Source organism: Aptenodytes patagonicus, chromosome 5 (assembly GCF_965638725.1).
Source record: "Aptenodytes patagonicus chromosome 5, bAptPat1.pri.cur, whole genome shotgun sequence".
NCBI classification, from domain to species: Eukaryota; Metazoa; Chordata; class Aves; order Sphenisciformes; family Spheniscidae; genus Aptenodytes; species Aptenodytes patagonicus.
Window position 1 is genome coordinate 66,324,787 of NC_134953.1, and position 16,092 is coordinate 66,340,878.

Sequence of the window (16,092 nt, forward strand, 5' to 3'; positions counted from 1 at the left end):
ATGCTGAGTTGGTCCAAACCCCAACAGTGCTTCCCAAAGGGCTCCGTGGCACAGGGACGGCTGTGGCCAGGCAGAGTGGCTGGTGGGTGAGTGTGGGTGGGAGAAGTGTGACTGGCTTTTTGATGTGCGCTCAAAACTTGCAAGCCTCTGGCTGCAGTGAGAGTTGTCCCTGAGGAACTGCTCCACTTTCTGCAAAGGGTTGGGAACAAAACTGGATGAGCACAGACTGGGGATATGTTTAAGTTTTCTGTGCCTTCAAATCAGTCTGAGTCTGTATTTGAGTTTGGTGTCAGGGTATGCTTCTAATAAACCATTTTAGCAGCCCAGAATCCACCAAATTGACATACCTATCCTGACCACACCTCCAAAATGTGCTGGATGTGCCTGTAATATATTCTCAAGTCCCATCTTGGGTAGATGTTTGCCCTGGGAAAGGGAAAGGAGTGATGGAACTGACTTATCCTGAAGATCAAAGACTCCTTTTACAGTCCACTCAGGCTTCTAATATATTACTTTAAATTTTGGTGCTTAAAAGAAAGCAATAATGGGTTAATCACAACATGCTTGAACTGGACACCATTTTGCAGAGCTCCTTTTTGGTTTCCCTTTTCCATAACAAGCTGGAAGCTCATCTTCTTGGCAGCTGCCAGCTTTGGGCTAAATCAGATTAACCAGAAACCCCCCCTCCTTGGCCAGGGAAGGTCTACATCAGGATGGAAATTCAGGAGTGCTGGAGGAAAACCAGTCAATTCGGCAGTAGCATTTGTCTCTACAGCAGCCACGTCCTCCTCGTGGAGATGCTTGCTCTTGCAGCCCATTCACTTTGCACTATTTGAATCCTTCATATCAGAGGCAGCAGTAAGTGGATATTGCTCTCCCAGATGCCAGAAGGGTCCATAAATCAGAGGGAAACAGGTGTCTTCCAAGTCCAGAGCAGTATATTTTGCAGCACTGCAGTAAAAACCACAATGCCTTGTCAAGGCTGGTTAACAGGAGGGTATCCTCCCTCCATAAACGAATGATAACTTGAGCTCAGATGTCAGCCTCTGACCCAGGAAGAGCTGGTGTGAATTTAGGGCCGTTCAGTTTGTTGGAGGAGACAGCGGGTTTCGGGATGCTGCTTTGGCTCCCTGGCAGCCCCCGTAAGCCGTGCTGTCAGCTCTTGAGATCCTTATCTTGCGTAGTGCTGTCAACCGTATAAAAGTTCCTGACCTGCGTGGTACAGGGAAAATCCTTCAAAGCATGATCCTTTACTTGTCTTCTGGCCTCTGCCCACATAAAGCTCATAAACTAGAAGACTAATAAAGAGAACCCAATCTTTATCATGTTTAAAAAAAAAAATTAATGTAGTCGGCGTGATCTGGGAACAACTCCCTGCTAACAACTGGAGATAAGGATTACTAGCATGGAGGCTGAGCCCTCCTGTCGGGAAAAGATGGATGGGGTTTGTATTGAGGTGCTAGACTGGAACTTGGGAAGCTGATGGCCAACTCTCTGCTTTGCCATAGATGTCCCTTGTGACCCTGGGTGTGCCTCCTCCTATTTTCTCTATTTAGCCGGTGAACGCTCTGGGGAGAGGAGAAATAAGGCATTTTTATTACTAAGAGATTCCCTGCAAGGATTAGTGATGATACTGTACTTGCGCCAGCATGGAGTTTGGACATTGCACAGGAGGTGAGGCTGGAAAGCCATTAGTTGTCTGCTGATTAGGAGACAGAGGGAGAGAGGAGTCTCAGAAGCCAAGAGGGTTGACCAAGATATAGGAAGATAATGGCAGGAAAGGCTTTAGGATCACTATATTTTCCATGGCAGGTGTTGGCTTCCCATTTCCCTATCTCAGCTTCCTCTTCTCCATCTGCAGATAGACTTACGGTTGAAGACCACCTCTGCCTGCACCCAGGCAAGAGAGGGCACGCAGCCCTTTATTCTAACATTGGTAGTATTGGTCTTTCATTGACATAGTCTTACAAATTTGTATGTACATTCCAGAAATAGGCTAGCATCACTGGAACAGAACGAGGCTAAAAAAAGGTTATCAGAGGATTGGGAAATGTAGTGTATAGGAGTAGGAATGATAACACTATTCCTCCACATCTGATTATGATTTGATACTGGACTGAATCTAGAGCAGTTCCACTGTAGCCAATAGATCCAAAGCAGGAAAAAAAAATGCTAACCAAAGTTGATGGTGCTTATATGTGTCCAAAAAAATTATTTGCACATAGATATTCACAACTCTGGCATCATGCCTCTGCCCAGAATATTTGTCCAAATATTAAAAAACAGTAAATAAGAAAATGTACTTAAATGTAGTCTGGTGTTTCTGAATTTTCAGCTGAACTTTGGCAGCCCTAAATAAAAGACTCTGCACCAATATATTTTGCTTTTCTTTTTTTTTTCCCCCATTTCTTTCTCTCTGTCTCTATAGACAAAGCTGACAGCATAGCAGAGATCTTGAGATATGGCTGATGCATTTTTCTAGGCTAAAGTATATTGTTAGCTCTTATGCTAATGATTGCAGCAGAATCCCAACCTCCTTCCACAAAGTATTTGTGGGAAGAGAGGTTACCGCTGAGCATCATCTTGGACTTTGGATCTTCCTTTGGGTCCTTCAACAGCTAGATTTAGCCAGTGCCTTGTATGTAACTTCAAGTCGGAAAGTCTTGCTGTCCCCATTTTACAGATGGACTTTTGAGAGACAGGAGGAATAAAGCCAAATGCTTCAAAGATACTTAGTGGAGGTTAAGTGCTGAGTTTCCTTTGAAGGTCTAAACCCAAATGACATGCTTGTGATCATGCAAGAGATTTGTATCGCCCATGGGAACAGAACCATTTTTTCAGGATAGTGTCATAACCACTCCACAATCCTTCCTCTTTCTTCTTCTTAAAGCTCCCACTGACTTCAAAGGTGAAGAATTATGGTCTGCATCCCACAGCACTGTGAGCTCGGACGTGTGTGCAGAGCTTTACCCTCACATATATTCCATCAGGGATACTGACTCAAGTAAAATTACACAGGCGGTGTGGAGGGGAAGAAATTTCTGCAAGGCTGAGACTCAACTTCTTTTTTGTTCTCATATTCTCTTCCTTTAACCTCAAAAGCTTAACTAAGAAATGCAGGGTGTACCTAATGACTGAGTTTGGGCTCCATCTGTACTGTCCATAGGAGAGCTGTAACCCAAAGTAAATAGGAATAGAAAAAAGGAGGAGTTCTAGCTGATTCGGTCAAACAAAATATTCTTTCTTTTGAACACCTCTGAATGAAATATATTATTCAGTTTCCATGGGAAATATGTAGTGTGTGTGGTGTGTATATATATATATATATATGAGTTGGTTGGATTCTCAGAAAACTGCATGGCTTGCAGAGACTGGACAGAAAGAGTCTATTTCTCTCTTGTCATGTGTATCCACTACAAAGTAAGCACACCCCAGGCGATGGGTAGCACTGTGTTTTCCTGCTGATCCAACTGCTGCTCTCCTAGAGGAATAGCAAAATTAGAAGTTAGGATTTTTCAACAGTCACATCATCCACCGCACTATACATTTAAATACTAGTAGCTATTATCAGGAGGTCAGTCCCTCACCCTTTGGCACAGGAAATGTCTCATCCATTCACTCTCAGTTCAAAACAACAAATATGTATCATTAAAATGTTGAAATTAATTTTTACTCTGAATGGAAACAGAAATATTTGATAAAGTGGAAGAGGGAAGGTGCAGCCCTCTGGTGCATTCCTTAGCCCATCTTTTTAAAACGAGATTTTCTTTTTTCAGAAAAAATCCCCTTAAATTCTGGCTGCAGTTAACAGCTTTCTAATTGCGTGTGACTGTTTCTTGACTTCCTGATCCCTGTCTGGCGGTTAGGAATCCAGAGGGTTTCTTAAATCAACAGGAGCAGCTGCCTCCTTGAAGCTAGGCATGGTGTATGTCACCAACTGTAGAAAGGAACTGTGACACAGGGAGGAGCGGAGGTGATTAATGGGACCAGTGTCATAGCTCAGAGTGTGGTTGCACTACTGTGTACAGGCATACTTACTTCAATCATTTATCTTCTGTCCTCTGCCAAACACATGCAGAAACATACGTGCATGTTTTATTTTTGCCAGTGATGGAGCAGTCATTAGAAATACAGGAATGCACAAGGTGCAGCGGGACCCGTAGTTGATGATGTGCCTCTGTAGGTGATGCCTTCCTTTGTCTTGTTCCTTGGGCCAGCATGAGAAATGTTGACAAAACCCAGTCCTTGGTTTTAAATTTATCTCTCTGCCATTGGCACACTCTTTCCCGCAGCAGAGAAAGAAAGGGAGGGGAAAAAAAAGGCAAGTAAATGGCTCCATTTTGTGGACTGTATTTTAGGTTAGATAAAGAGGAGAAACAAACTAGGTTGAATGTGGATGTAGGATTGCGAGCGATGAAGTTGCACAAGCTGATGGAAGGTGCTTTCCTTCTTGGCAAAGACCTTCGTAGTCACGGTCTGAACACAACTTCTGTCCTTGGGCTACCTAGACCTCCAACATCAGAGCTTTCCCCTGGTTGGGGTGAGATGCACAAAGCCATCCGGTCCCCCAGCATTGCTGCTCCTGCTTTGTGTAAAAGCAGGTTGTCCTCAGAGGCAATGCCGTACCTTGCTTTCCCCAAAGCATCTCAGGTGATTCGAGACCAGGTCCCATCAGTTCCCAGCCTTCACTTCCCTTCAGCAAAAAGCGGGGAAGAAGAGAATTCTCTTATGTGAGTGTTGAGACTTCAGATGTTCCCAAAAAATTTCACCTTCCATTTCAGTCTCTGAAGGCTCCCCTGACTCCTGGCTCAGCTACATCAACCCATTAAACACAGAGCCTCAGTGCAGAGGAGATACAGAGGCTTGTGATATCTGCATGGACCAACTGATTTACAGCTTTGCGTTGCAGAGGTTATTGCAAGTGTAAAATGGTTACTCATTCCTCAGACTTTATTCCTACAATAAAAATCTCTCCCTGCCTTTCACCAGGAATTGAAGCCACTACATCCTTTGCTGCCGTAGCCAGCAGCGTTTTACCCCTCCGACGCCAGCAGGCTGCTCCTGCGTCCCTTTGAGACAAATGCACGTTCTTGCCAGACATCGAGGCAGCTTTCTTGTGTATTAACAGAAAACTGGTGTGTCTGATAGGTCTGGCTTAATGGGACTTATTATTTGTTGAGTGCTGGCAAAGGGCTAAACTGAGAACAAGCTGCAAAGTACTTGCATGCTCTGAGGAGTTCACAAGATACGCTGGCGAAGCCAAACCATGCTGGAAAGCCTGGAGGAAGGAATGACTCAGGGTAATACGTTTGAACCCTTAAGGAGGGATGTGCTGTCAGAAGTACGGTGATTTGGCAAAGCAGGTTGAGAAGTCATTTGGAAAATCAAAGGTCCAGCTGGTCCACATGGCCCAATAGGCTGGGGCAGGTCGCTGTCAGCAGGAGTATTAACTCCAGCCACATGGGATTCCCCGGCTCAGGAGATGTGGTGCCCATTTGTGTCTCACCCAGCTGGGTACAGCCTTTGGTGGGAATCCAGAGCAAGGCCTAGACTCGTCCTTCTGCATGATACATAGTGAGAAATCTCTGCTGCTTGGTCACCCACATGCTAGGAGAGCTGTAGATGAGGCTGCAGTGAAAAAGCTTTAAGAAGAGCCACTCTGAAGATGGAAATTAGTTCTTTCTGTAAGACTTCTTGAAAGCTTTTGGAGAGGCAGTATGAGTGAAGAGGGTGGGAAGAGACAAAAATTATTGCGATAAAATCATGTGGCCAAGTAGGAGGGTAAGAAGTGGGCTGAAAAACAAAGACTAAAGGCAAGTTTTAGAAAATGAGTACAGGAATTTGGTATAGTAGAAAACCAGAGAAAGAATTAACCAAAGTAACAGAGTCCTTGCATCAAGTATTTGAGCACAGTGAGTGAGGGATGTTCCCCTTATGGGCTGTGCATGCAATATAATTACCACCGACTCAGATTAACACTGGAAATCCTGGCAGCTTTACGTGTGCCTGGGGACTCAGAAATCTGAATCTGGGTTTTGCAGCTTAAGCTGCTTTCCAGTGGTGAGGCACAGAAAATTGCCGGAAGGTGCCTGGGTCCTATTAGCAGTCATCAAACACTGCCCACTTACAGCACTTCTCACTGCAGGGCCCGTAAACTCCTGAACTCTCATGGTAGACCTTGGACCCTCACCATGCAAAACAAGTTGCCTGTCCTAATAATCAGAGACTTCTGGCTTGTCTGTCCATTATAGCTTGGGTCTTGGCTCATTCCTGGGTCTGCTGCCCTGACTCGAACGGTCCTTGGGGTTTCAACCTTTCTTCTGTGCCTATGAACATATCTCCTCACAAAAACAAGGACTTAAGGAGCAGTTCTTGTGGAAATCCCTTCCTTGGAAATACTAGGAATGTTCCAGGGATTTATGTGTCGCAACGCATGGTCTTCTCTGGTGACACCTAATAGCATCTAAAGCTGCAAGAAAGATGCGGGGGTTTATCCTGTTTACATCTTCCCATGTCTGGATTTGCTAACCTTTCCTACTTTTTTAACTATTAGGTTATTAAAAAGGAGTATATACAAGCCAAATCTTGCAGTCCTTACTCAAGTTCATGGTGACCTTGGCTGAGAACAGATTACAGGACTTGTTCTGGTATTAAATAGCCAATGATCTGTGTTAAACAAGCAGAGAATAAAGGTTTTAGTAACTCACCCAAATGTAACACCTAAAACTACATTCTGCTGAAGGAACAGAGAAAAGTAAAAATGAACTTAAGTTTCATTTAGTAAAATGCTAGTTTTACTTTAAAAAAAAAAAGAAAGTGTATTGGTTGGTGATTGGGTTTTTCTTTGTAGAATTCCCAACAAGCTCCCATCTTCTAGTGTGTTGTGGGTTGTTTTGGGGGTTTTTTGAGTGATGCTCAGGTGGTTTAAATAAGGCTAGATTAAAACATCCAGTGTTTTGGGGATTACTTAACCACTGTCACCTGAACTACAGTCTCTCTTTCTCTCTCTCCATTTCAGGTCCCTAACTTTATCAACACAACGCTCCCACCCCATGAGCAGGTGACGGCTCAGGAGATAGACAGCTACTTCAGACAGGAGCTCATCTACAAGAGGAATGAGAGGATGGGGAAGAGAGTGATGGCGCTTTTAAGGGAGAACACAGACAAGAGCTTCTTCTTTGCCTTTGGAGCAGGTACAGCATGAATTTTTCTGTTTTATGCGGTTATCATAATTGGAAGTAAAGTGGTTTGAATGCTTCAGGATTTTGTTTCTGGTCCTGCAGGAAGATTTCGTCTTTCCCTTTGAAGCAGAAAGGCTTTTGTTTGTCTAAACCTGCTTCTAAAATGCAGTGAGTTGGTGTAGGAGATGGGTCTGAGTCCAGCAGGGCTGTGGGCAGGCTGCGCTCCTTTGCTTTCCATCCGATTATAGAAACGTGAAGCTGTTAACGCTTTTCACACTGTTGTTTTTGTTCCCTTCCCAGCCCAACTTGTGGGCTGCTTGGGTTATGTTCACACCATGGTGTGTTTGTGGCCGCAGGTGTAGGAGGTGGTTGAAGTGCCTTTGAATTTGCAAGCCCAGGTACTGATGGCAGTGACTGTGGGAATACAAACCTTGCTGTGGCATAGGCACACGAGCATGGTTCAGGGTGCTGGTCTGGGGCTTCAGACCTTTTGGGGTTGCTACTTTGGTGGTGTGTCTGTACAGACTGGCTGGTTTTGGACCTTGCACAAGTGCCTGAGTTATGTGTGTAGCTAAATACCACCCTTTTAAATCATTAAGTGAAAATCCAATGAGTTCCTCTGCCAGTTTAAATTCTGTGAAATCTGCAGAACAAAGATGTCTATGGTACTTCTGTGAGTCTGCGACAGTACGTGCTACTGTCCTTTTTCCCCCTTTTTTATTTTTTTTCCCTTTCCAATGGAATTCACATTTCTGTGTGATAAGAGTATAAATAACTGCTCAGGCCCCAGTCCAGCAGAATCCTGAGCACCGGCTTAAGTGGCTCTTTGAGCTCCCTCGACTTCAAGGCAGCCTGAGATTGTCGTGCTGAGAACCGATCCGCTCCTCCTGCTCCCTCTCCTTGACAATTTCTTATTTTTGACAGAACTTTGTTTCTCATCCCATGGCTCTCACTATGAACTTTGGCAACAACTTGCCTTTCGCTACTCACTTCAGTGGGAATTTTGATTAAAGACTGTGGGGTTTAGCAGAGATACGTGCATTTTGATGTATTTATTTTTTGAGTGTATCCAGACTGAATTTTCCCAAGCTTATTTAATCTCAAGCTTGCCTGATGTTTCTGTCCGAGGAGTTTTGCTTAACTGTTTTTACAGTAGGAAAATATATCATGGTGGTTCATAATTGGACAGGGATTCATAAAAGACTGCTTGTCTAACCCATGGAGTGAGGTTTATCAGAGATTATCGAACATGATGGTTTTGATGTAGTCTCCAGTTTTGGAAGTCCCTTAACCAGTGTATACTGGAGCTGGGAGGATAAACTGGGCATCATTGCCCACTTGCCCTGCTCTGTGCACACTTTTCCTGGGCGTCAGTTACAGACCACAGCTTGAGACAGGATCTTGGATTAGATGGGTCATGGATCTAATCCACTGCATCTATTTGTATGTGCTAATCACGGAAATGAAATTAAGCAAATGAATACTATTTACACATTGCTTTCCATAGAAAGTCGCGTCTAAGTTGTGGGAGGTTTGAGCTTTCATTCCCTGTCCCCATCGGAGAGCATCTACCTGAAACTCCCAGGCAGCATCAATTGGGAAAGCTGGCTCATAAAGAGCAAGTCTTGTTTTGTCCTTTACTCTCCATTTTTGGTGAAGTTGAAAACCGCCTTTGTCGCTGGGTTATTTCTTTTTCCCAGCATTTAATGTAGCAGGACAGAACAGACACATGCAGCAGGATTTATTGAAAACTGGGGCACGGGAGACGCCGAGGAAAGCTTTTTGGTTTGGGTTCTTTGTTCCAGCATCCCTTTGGCCTTTCTCACTGAAGCGGGCTATCCCTGCAGGCCATCCCTACTTTAAGTACAATTAATTCCTCCTCTCTTCTCTGGGGTGTTTTTTTTCTTCGTGCAGTAAGTACTGAGAAAATTAGTAATTTTTCAATGCCAAAACTTTTCTGTGGCCGAAGTGCAAGCAAGTTCATTTTCTCTTATGATTCAAATTCAGTTTTTCTCCTGAAGGTTTTTGTTGTGTTTTGTGTTGTGCGTTTTTTTTTCCACACACTGAATTATAAGAGTGCCTTTTATTGATACATTTTGTATTTTGCATTCTTATATGCACTACTTGAATTTTAAGGGTGTTTTTTTGGTATATGCTTGGGTCATGAATTCAAATTGTTTTCTAAAACCTTGAGGGCTTGGTTTTGCTTTTTATAAAAGTGAAGGGTGTTTCTGATGAAAGTTGAGGCTTTCACATATTACCATGAATTCTGAAGTGCAAAATTTTAGGAATGCACCTTTGGTTAGGACAGGCATGATAGAGTCGGCAGGAGTGCATTTGCTCTCAGAACAGCACAAAAGTTATTTCGCTTCATTTAAGATTCTGCGTATTGAAGACTAACATGATAGAGAGGAAATAATTTGAAAAAAAATATTCTGGATAATGTACTGCAAAAGGTATTGTTCTTATGCTAAGCATGATCTCTGCATTAATCAATTTATTTTGAGGATATTTGAACTAATGAACAAATAATAATTAAATTATATATGTATATTATGAATTGGTTTCCAAATTTCATAATATCCATCATAGTTTCTGGGAAGGGAAGAATTGGATAAAACTGTGCTGGCAAGTAAAATTAGGAAAATAAGTCTGTTATGAGAGAAGCATCTTGGAAAAACTTCACCAAACCAAATGTTACAGACCGGGGCTGCTGTAGGAGGGATTCCCAAGCCCTGCATGATGATTCATTTGGACTCAGTGGCATCCTGTAATTTGCAGGTATAACTGGAGCCAAGGGATTTGGGGACAGGGTCCTACCCTGAAAACAGCCCTCCTGAGGCAGAGTCCTGCCTGGTTCCTCCGGTGGCCTCCCCACGGTGAGCTGTACCTTGTGGAAACTGCCGTAGTTAGGTTTACCTGGCTTTTGCACAGCTGCATGTGGCAATTGAAGCTCTGCTCTGTCAGGGCACCATCCTCAGCTTGATTTAAGAGCCCAGTGCCATGGATGGGTAGTTGTTGTGGTTTAACCTCAGTCGGCAACTGAGCACCACACAGCCGCTCGCTCACTCCCCCCCCCCCGGTGGGATGGGGGAGAGAATCGGAAGAGTAAAAGTGAGAAAACTCATGGTTTGAGATAGAAACAGTTTAATAATTGAAATAAAATGAGGTAAAACAGTAATAATAATAGAGTATACAAAGCAAGTGATGCACAATGCAATTGCTCGCCACCTGCCGACCGATGCCCAGCCAGTCCCCGAGCAGCGGCCCCCCCGGCCAGCTTTCCCCCAGTTTATGTACTGAGCATGACGTCACACGGTATGGAATGTCCCTTTGGCCAGTTTGGGTCAGCTGTCCCGGCTGTGCCCCCTCCCAGCTTCTTGTGCACCCCCAGCCTTCTCAGTTGGTAGAGCATGGGAAGCTGGAAAGTCCTTGACTAGTGCAAGCACTGCTTAGCAACAACTGAAACATCGGTGTGTTATCAACTTTGTTCTCATACTAAATCCAAAACACAGCACTGTACCAGCTACTAGGAAGGAAATTAACTCTATCCCTGCTGAAACCAGGGCAGTAGTTCAGCAGTGTCTAACACTGAAGTAGTATAATGAGCTTGACTAAGCCAGGAGATGCCATGCAGGTGTCTTTGCAAATTACAGCCTGGTTCGGTTCAGTGTATCCTTCTTAATGACTGCAGCAGTAAGATATTTTATGGGCTCCTCCAGGAATATATACTGTTGCTTAGAACAAAAAAAAAAAAAAAAAAAAACCCCGACAAAAAAACCAAACCACACACAGGGGTCACCGTGACCAAAAGCAGTAGTTTGCAGGATGAAAACCATGTCTGGCTTCAGCTGTAAAACAAGATGATGATGATATCCTGCTGTCTGGTGGTGCAGGAGCCCAGTGCTACTGAGCTGGAGGATGCCGGTGTCTGTCAGCAGGAAGTGTGGTTGGTGTCGTGGGTTTGGACTGGCAGAAATCCCTTCTGGGTTGAAACATGGTAGAGTGTAAAGCCCTGCCCCTGTAACAAAAAATGTATTTTACAGTCAGAAAAACCATAGCTCATCCAACGTAAGCTGAATTCCCACCTGCCTGGATGGAAACATCTGGCTGGAGGGGAGTGCAGGTGGAGGGAGACGTGGCAACTCCTCTCACCAGATCTAAATAACTTTCACGTAAGTCAAGATCCCACACCCTGGTCCCACCAGATCTGGCAGGTCAGGACACCACTGGAAACATCCCACTGGCTTCAGATGGAAAAGGATCAAACCCAAGGAAAGGTGCAAGAAATAAAAATTGTGTGGAAATTCATGCAGCGTGCCACTCGGGTACAGCAGGAGTCACCCTGGGAAAAGCACTGCTGGTTTTCTGAAGAATGCTTATTTCCCAGTAAAGCTGTGGCCATTGGACTGACTGGAATATAGCAGGCAATTAATGTAGTTGCCTGTGCAACTCTGCATGTTTATGGCCTGGTTATTAGCTATTTTATACATAGAATTTCTACCTTCTTCATCCTGCCTTGCTTTTAAATGAAGGCTAATCAAAATCTTTCAGCTGCTAGTTTTTCAGTAGAAAATTGGGCATTTGGGGAAAACAGAATTTTTCTGTTTGCTTCTGAAAAAGCAAGTCCACTTCCTGCAGACGTTGATCAAAATCCCAAGTGCTTGGGTGTCGTCATTCTCCTCTGTAAACTGGGATTCCTAGTTAAACTGCTTTGTTATGTGCCATTTAGAGCTGAGCTGCTAAGACATCGTGGTGCATTGTAGGAGAGGTGGTTCAGAGTCTGGTCCATAACTGAGCACGAGGCCGTGACACATTGAACAGACAAGTCCTGGGGACAAAGGAGTGGTAAGGGGACAGGCATTTCAATATCCATGCAAGCTGAAATAAAAAACTTTTTACATCCACAAAGTAAATCAAAGCATTTTTATGACACTTTTTCCTGTTGTTCCAGTCAGAAGTATTAAAATAAAAAACTTACACAATTAGAATTGTCTCTTCAGTTTTCTGTAATTTTTAAAAATAAAAAGTAGACTTTTCAATAGATTTCCCCCTTCCCCGCCTTCCATGGAATTACTCACAATTTAAATGCATTGGAACAGTTCAGACTTTTAATTTATTCCTTTATAAAACACATAGAAGTGAAAATAGCCATTTATTCTTTCTACTTTCATTTCTTTCTCCTCTCCAAGAAAAATACAGGCTTTGGGTAAAATGGGACCCAGCTCTATACCAAGTTCTGTACACTTCATTCTTCTCCTGCCAGGGTTTACCGTATTCAGACTTAATGTGAAAATCTCACCATACCTATATTCACAGTAACTATACTCTAGTAATGAAACAGCATTTGTTGTTTGTGCAGTTAAATTATATTTTTCAAGTAACAGGCATGGTAATTTTTCCCTTTGAATGACTAAAGGTAGCTAAATAGAGTACTTTCAACTAAAATCTGGGGGTTTGCTTGTTTTTTGTGTTTTGAAAATCCATCCTGGATTGCTAGGAATTATTGATCCATAATAACAGTGAAGCGCCTTAGACCTGATATATACAGGCAATTTATAAAGGTCCATTTACAGTCAGGAGAGATGCAGCCAAGAGCACAGGGGCTGTTAAAAAGAGTTAATATTTTGGCAACTAAGACTATACACATGAAGTCAATGTTTAAGAAAAAAATCACTCTGGTTTATTTCATTTTTATGGGCAAATAATTTTCAAGTAACACTTATGATAACAGATGGATAAATTTATGTCTGCAGTTAATTTGAACGATAATTTCCTTAGGATGTTTTACTTACTTGCATTTCTTTCTTTCTTTCTTTTATGAGAGCTGTCAGTTTTGTAGCTGAGAGCTGGATTTACTGCTTCAGAAATTCAGATGCTGCTCCAGTTCACGATGTTTATTAGCAGCCAAATCAGTAGGCTTTAAGACAGTGTTTTCAGTTATTTAAAATAATAAATATATCATGGAGAATAGTTTTTTTAGTGCTGAGAGAGAGAGTTGAAATGCAAGTACTGTAGCATCTCCCACAGCAAGAGGGGAATCAAACTGTCTCTGGACCACAGTCCTGCAGCGGAGGAAAGCACATGTTTTCCCACCCCACCAGTCCCAGGCAGCCCCCTGTGTCTGAGAGGTTGGAGAAGACCCGAGCTGTTGTCCGTGGCGTGGTGGTAGCCAGAACGGGCTAGTGACGGCAGCTCCTAATGAAGTCAGTGTGTGTTAACAGGGATCGATGCATGTGAAAGTCAGACCTCTCTTGCTCAGCTGTCTGTAGGCTTAGGTGGCTGAAATTAGGTACCTAGTTGTTGATGGATTAGGTTTAAATTTCTGAGATGTTCTGCAAGAAAAAAAGATACAGGCTTTGTTGTAGATTGTCTGTGTGCTCCCATGAAAGCAGAGGAATTCGTCCCAGAGTAGGAACAGCAGAAGTAGATTCTGATTGTTTCTGTGCTCAGAACAGGTGAATCCCCTCCCCATCCTGCAGAGTTTTCTCAGCCACCATTGGGCCCGCAGCGTCATCAGTAATGATTCTGATCATCATAAGTTAGACTGTTAACAATAATCATAGAATCATAGAATAGTTTGGGTTGGAAGGGACCTTTAAAGGTCGTCTAGTCCAACCTCCCAAACAATAATGTTACATATTGTTTCCAAAGTCTTTTGTAAATGTTATCTGGTGGTTCTTCATAATGGGACTCAGAACTGGGTTGCACTGTGTTTTCACTAGGGAAAGAGAGAATTGTGCAACTTTTCTATAGGATTGGGTTGGTTTGAGAGTACAGCGAGAATATAAAATCTCCTTTTCCTAGTCCTCAAATCCAGCTCTTTCCCTTTTGTCTTCTCTACAAAGGATTCCTAAGGGGAATTTCAGCACGCATCATTTTAGATACTGGAGATACCTAAGATAGGAACAGGCTCACCCTTCACCTTCTGGAGTGAGTAGGGAGTGACAGACATCTCCAAGGTGAATCAGGTCTTGCATGGTCTGGATCACCACTGAGATGTGCTTATTTTTCTCCATAAACTAAAGAGCACCTGGGGACATACCCATGTGATGCAGCTGACTTGAATGTGCTTCATCCACAGCTAAAAAGGTGCCCACAACTGAGATGGAACATGATGGCTGTTGAATTTGGGGATGGTGGGAGGTGGAGGTGGGATTTTTTTTGTTACTGGAAACCATATTTCTACTCAGTAGTTTGGGAAAGGAAGTGACGGATACTACATGCAGCTTAAACACAAGGAATTAAAATCCAGAGAGCCTTTGTGAAAGCCGTTAGCACCTGCCACCAGATCTGGCACTCAGGTTCACATATATGAAATATGTTCACATATTTGAAAGTGTTTTTTCAAAAGGGAAATGCCTTGAGACCTCTATCCAACTGCACACTGAGGACTTGGGATTTACAGATGTTGAATATGCAAATAGCTGTTTTGCACTCCCAAATGATGCAATCTTGCATGCAAATCGGGCACAAAGTTACACGCACTGTTGTGTCGCTGAGAACCAACTCAGGCTGGCTTCAAAGTCCGGTCCTCCGTCTTCCAGAATTGTGTAGCTCTTTCCCATTTCCAGTCTTTGTCTTGGATCCTCTATAGAACATAGAAGAAAGAAGGAGAGGAAAAAAAAAAAAGAAAAAAGAAAATACTTGCAGGCCGGATTATTAAGAGACTTTATCCCCCGGGTCAGGCGTCCTGGTCCAACACTGATTAGTGGTGCTACTGACATCACTAGCACAGTTCGTCAACGGCTTGTCTCAGTGGAGCAAGAAGTTGGCGACCAGGAGATTGAACTTGGCGAGCCTACAAAAGAGAAGAAAAGGGTGAATTAACAGTTTGCAGATGCTAGAATTCCCTCTGCTCATGTTTATTTGGGCATTCAGATGCTTATAGTGAGGTCGGGCTGTTTTTGTGTATGGACTTCTTTTACTATTAGTTTTTAAGGCAAAGTATCACTTTGCTTTTAAAAATATACTTGCATGCTAATTTTGACCAAAGCCATGTAATTGATTCATTTAAAAGTCTGCATTAAACAGGCAATACTTGATTCTCTTTTCAGACACTCTGTTGTAAATCAGGAGATACTCCACTGGGGAGAAGCTTGTTCCAAGTGTAAATCCAGCCTGTAGCCTTTTAAAATAAAAATAAAATTTTAAAAAATTGGGGTAACTTTTTTTTGTGTACATTGATCTTATATCATATGGAGGTTTAGAAGCCTCTGAATATTTGCTTTTCACCTGAAGCTTAAATCAACAAAGAGAGAGTGCCTGAGATAGGGAGGCCAAAATAAACGTGCCTGCACTACCCTGTTGTGGAAAGGGAACTACCATTCTGAAGGCCAATCCCTGTAATTCTGATTTAAGAAAAAATTCCTGTTGTATAACAAGATATTAATAGTAGAAACACAGTATAGCATATACAGTGGTGAGAACTATCTTGAGGCTGCTGTCACCTGTACCAACCAAGGAAGGCAAGAGACATAGCAAGTGAAAGAACAGATTCATGTAGTTGGGCTTGCACTTTGCTTATTCTCCTGGACTCTTTGGTCCAGTGGAGAATTCATCGTGCTCAGCAGGAGGTCCTGCCTGGCCACTACTCAATGCTGTTTTCATCGTTGCTGCACTGAAGTAGGGTACAGCCCCGAATCTAAGCCTTTGCTTGCTGCAGGCATTCAAGTAAATGTTAAAAGCAAGTAGAATGGGCCTTGCAAACCACAGTGTATGTGTTTACCATCTCTGGTGTAATTCTTCCTGTCATGAATGGGGAAAGTTGCCTGTATGCAGCAGGATTTTGGTTAAGAAACGCATACATTAATGTCAGCTCCTCTGGGTCCCTGACATTTTCATATTGTATTTATTATTACGTGTGTGCCAAGTTCTACTGTATAAGTCTAATTCTGCCTGCCTGTTCTCA

At 43.1% G+C, this 16,092-nt stretch overlaps 1 protein-coding gene across 1 annotated transcript in view; it reads left to right on the forward strand.

The window, feature by feature from the left end:
- The window catches only part of TRABD2B (TraB domain containing 2B), a 297,330-nt gene that overhangs the window by 171,940 nt on the left and 109,298 nt on the right, over window positions 1-16,092 (forward strand). The window contains exon 4 of the mRNA XM_076340249.1: window positions 7,019-7,193. Within this exon, the coding sequence (XP_076196364.1) occupies window positions 7,019-7,193 (175 nt within the window). The remainder of the gene's footprint in view (window positions 1-7,018; window positions 7,194-16,092) is intronic.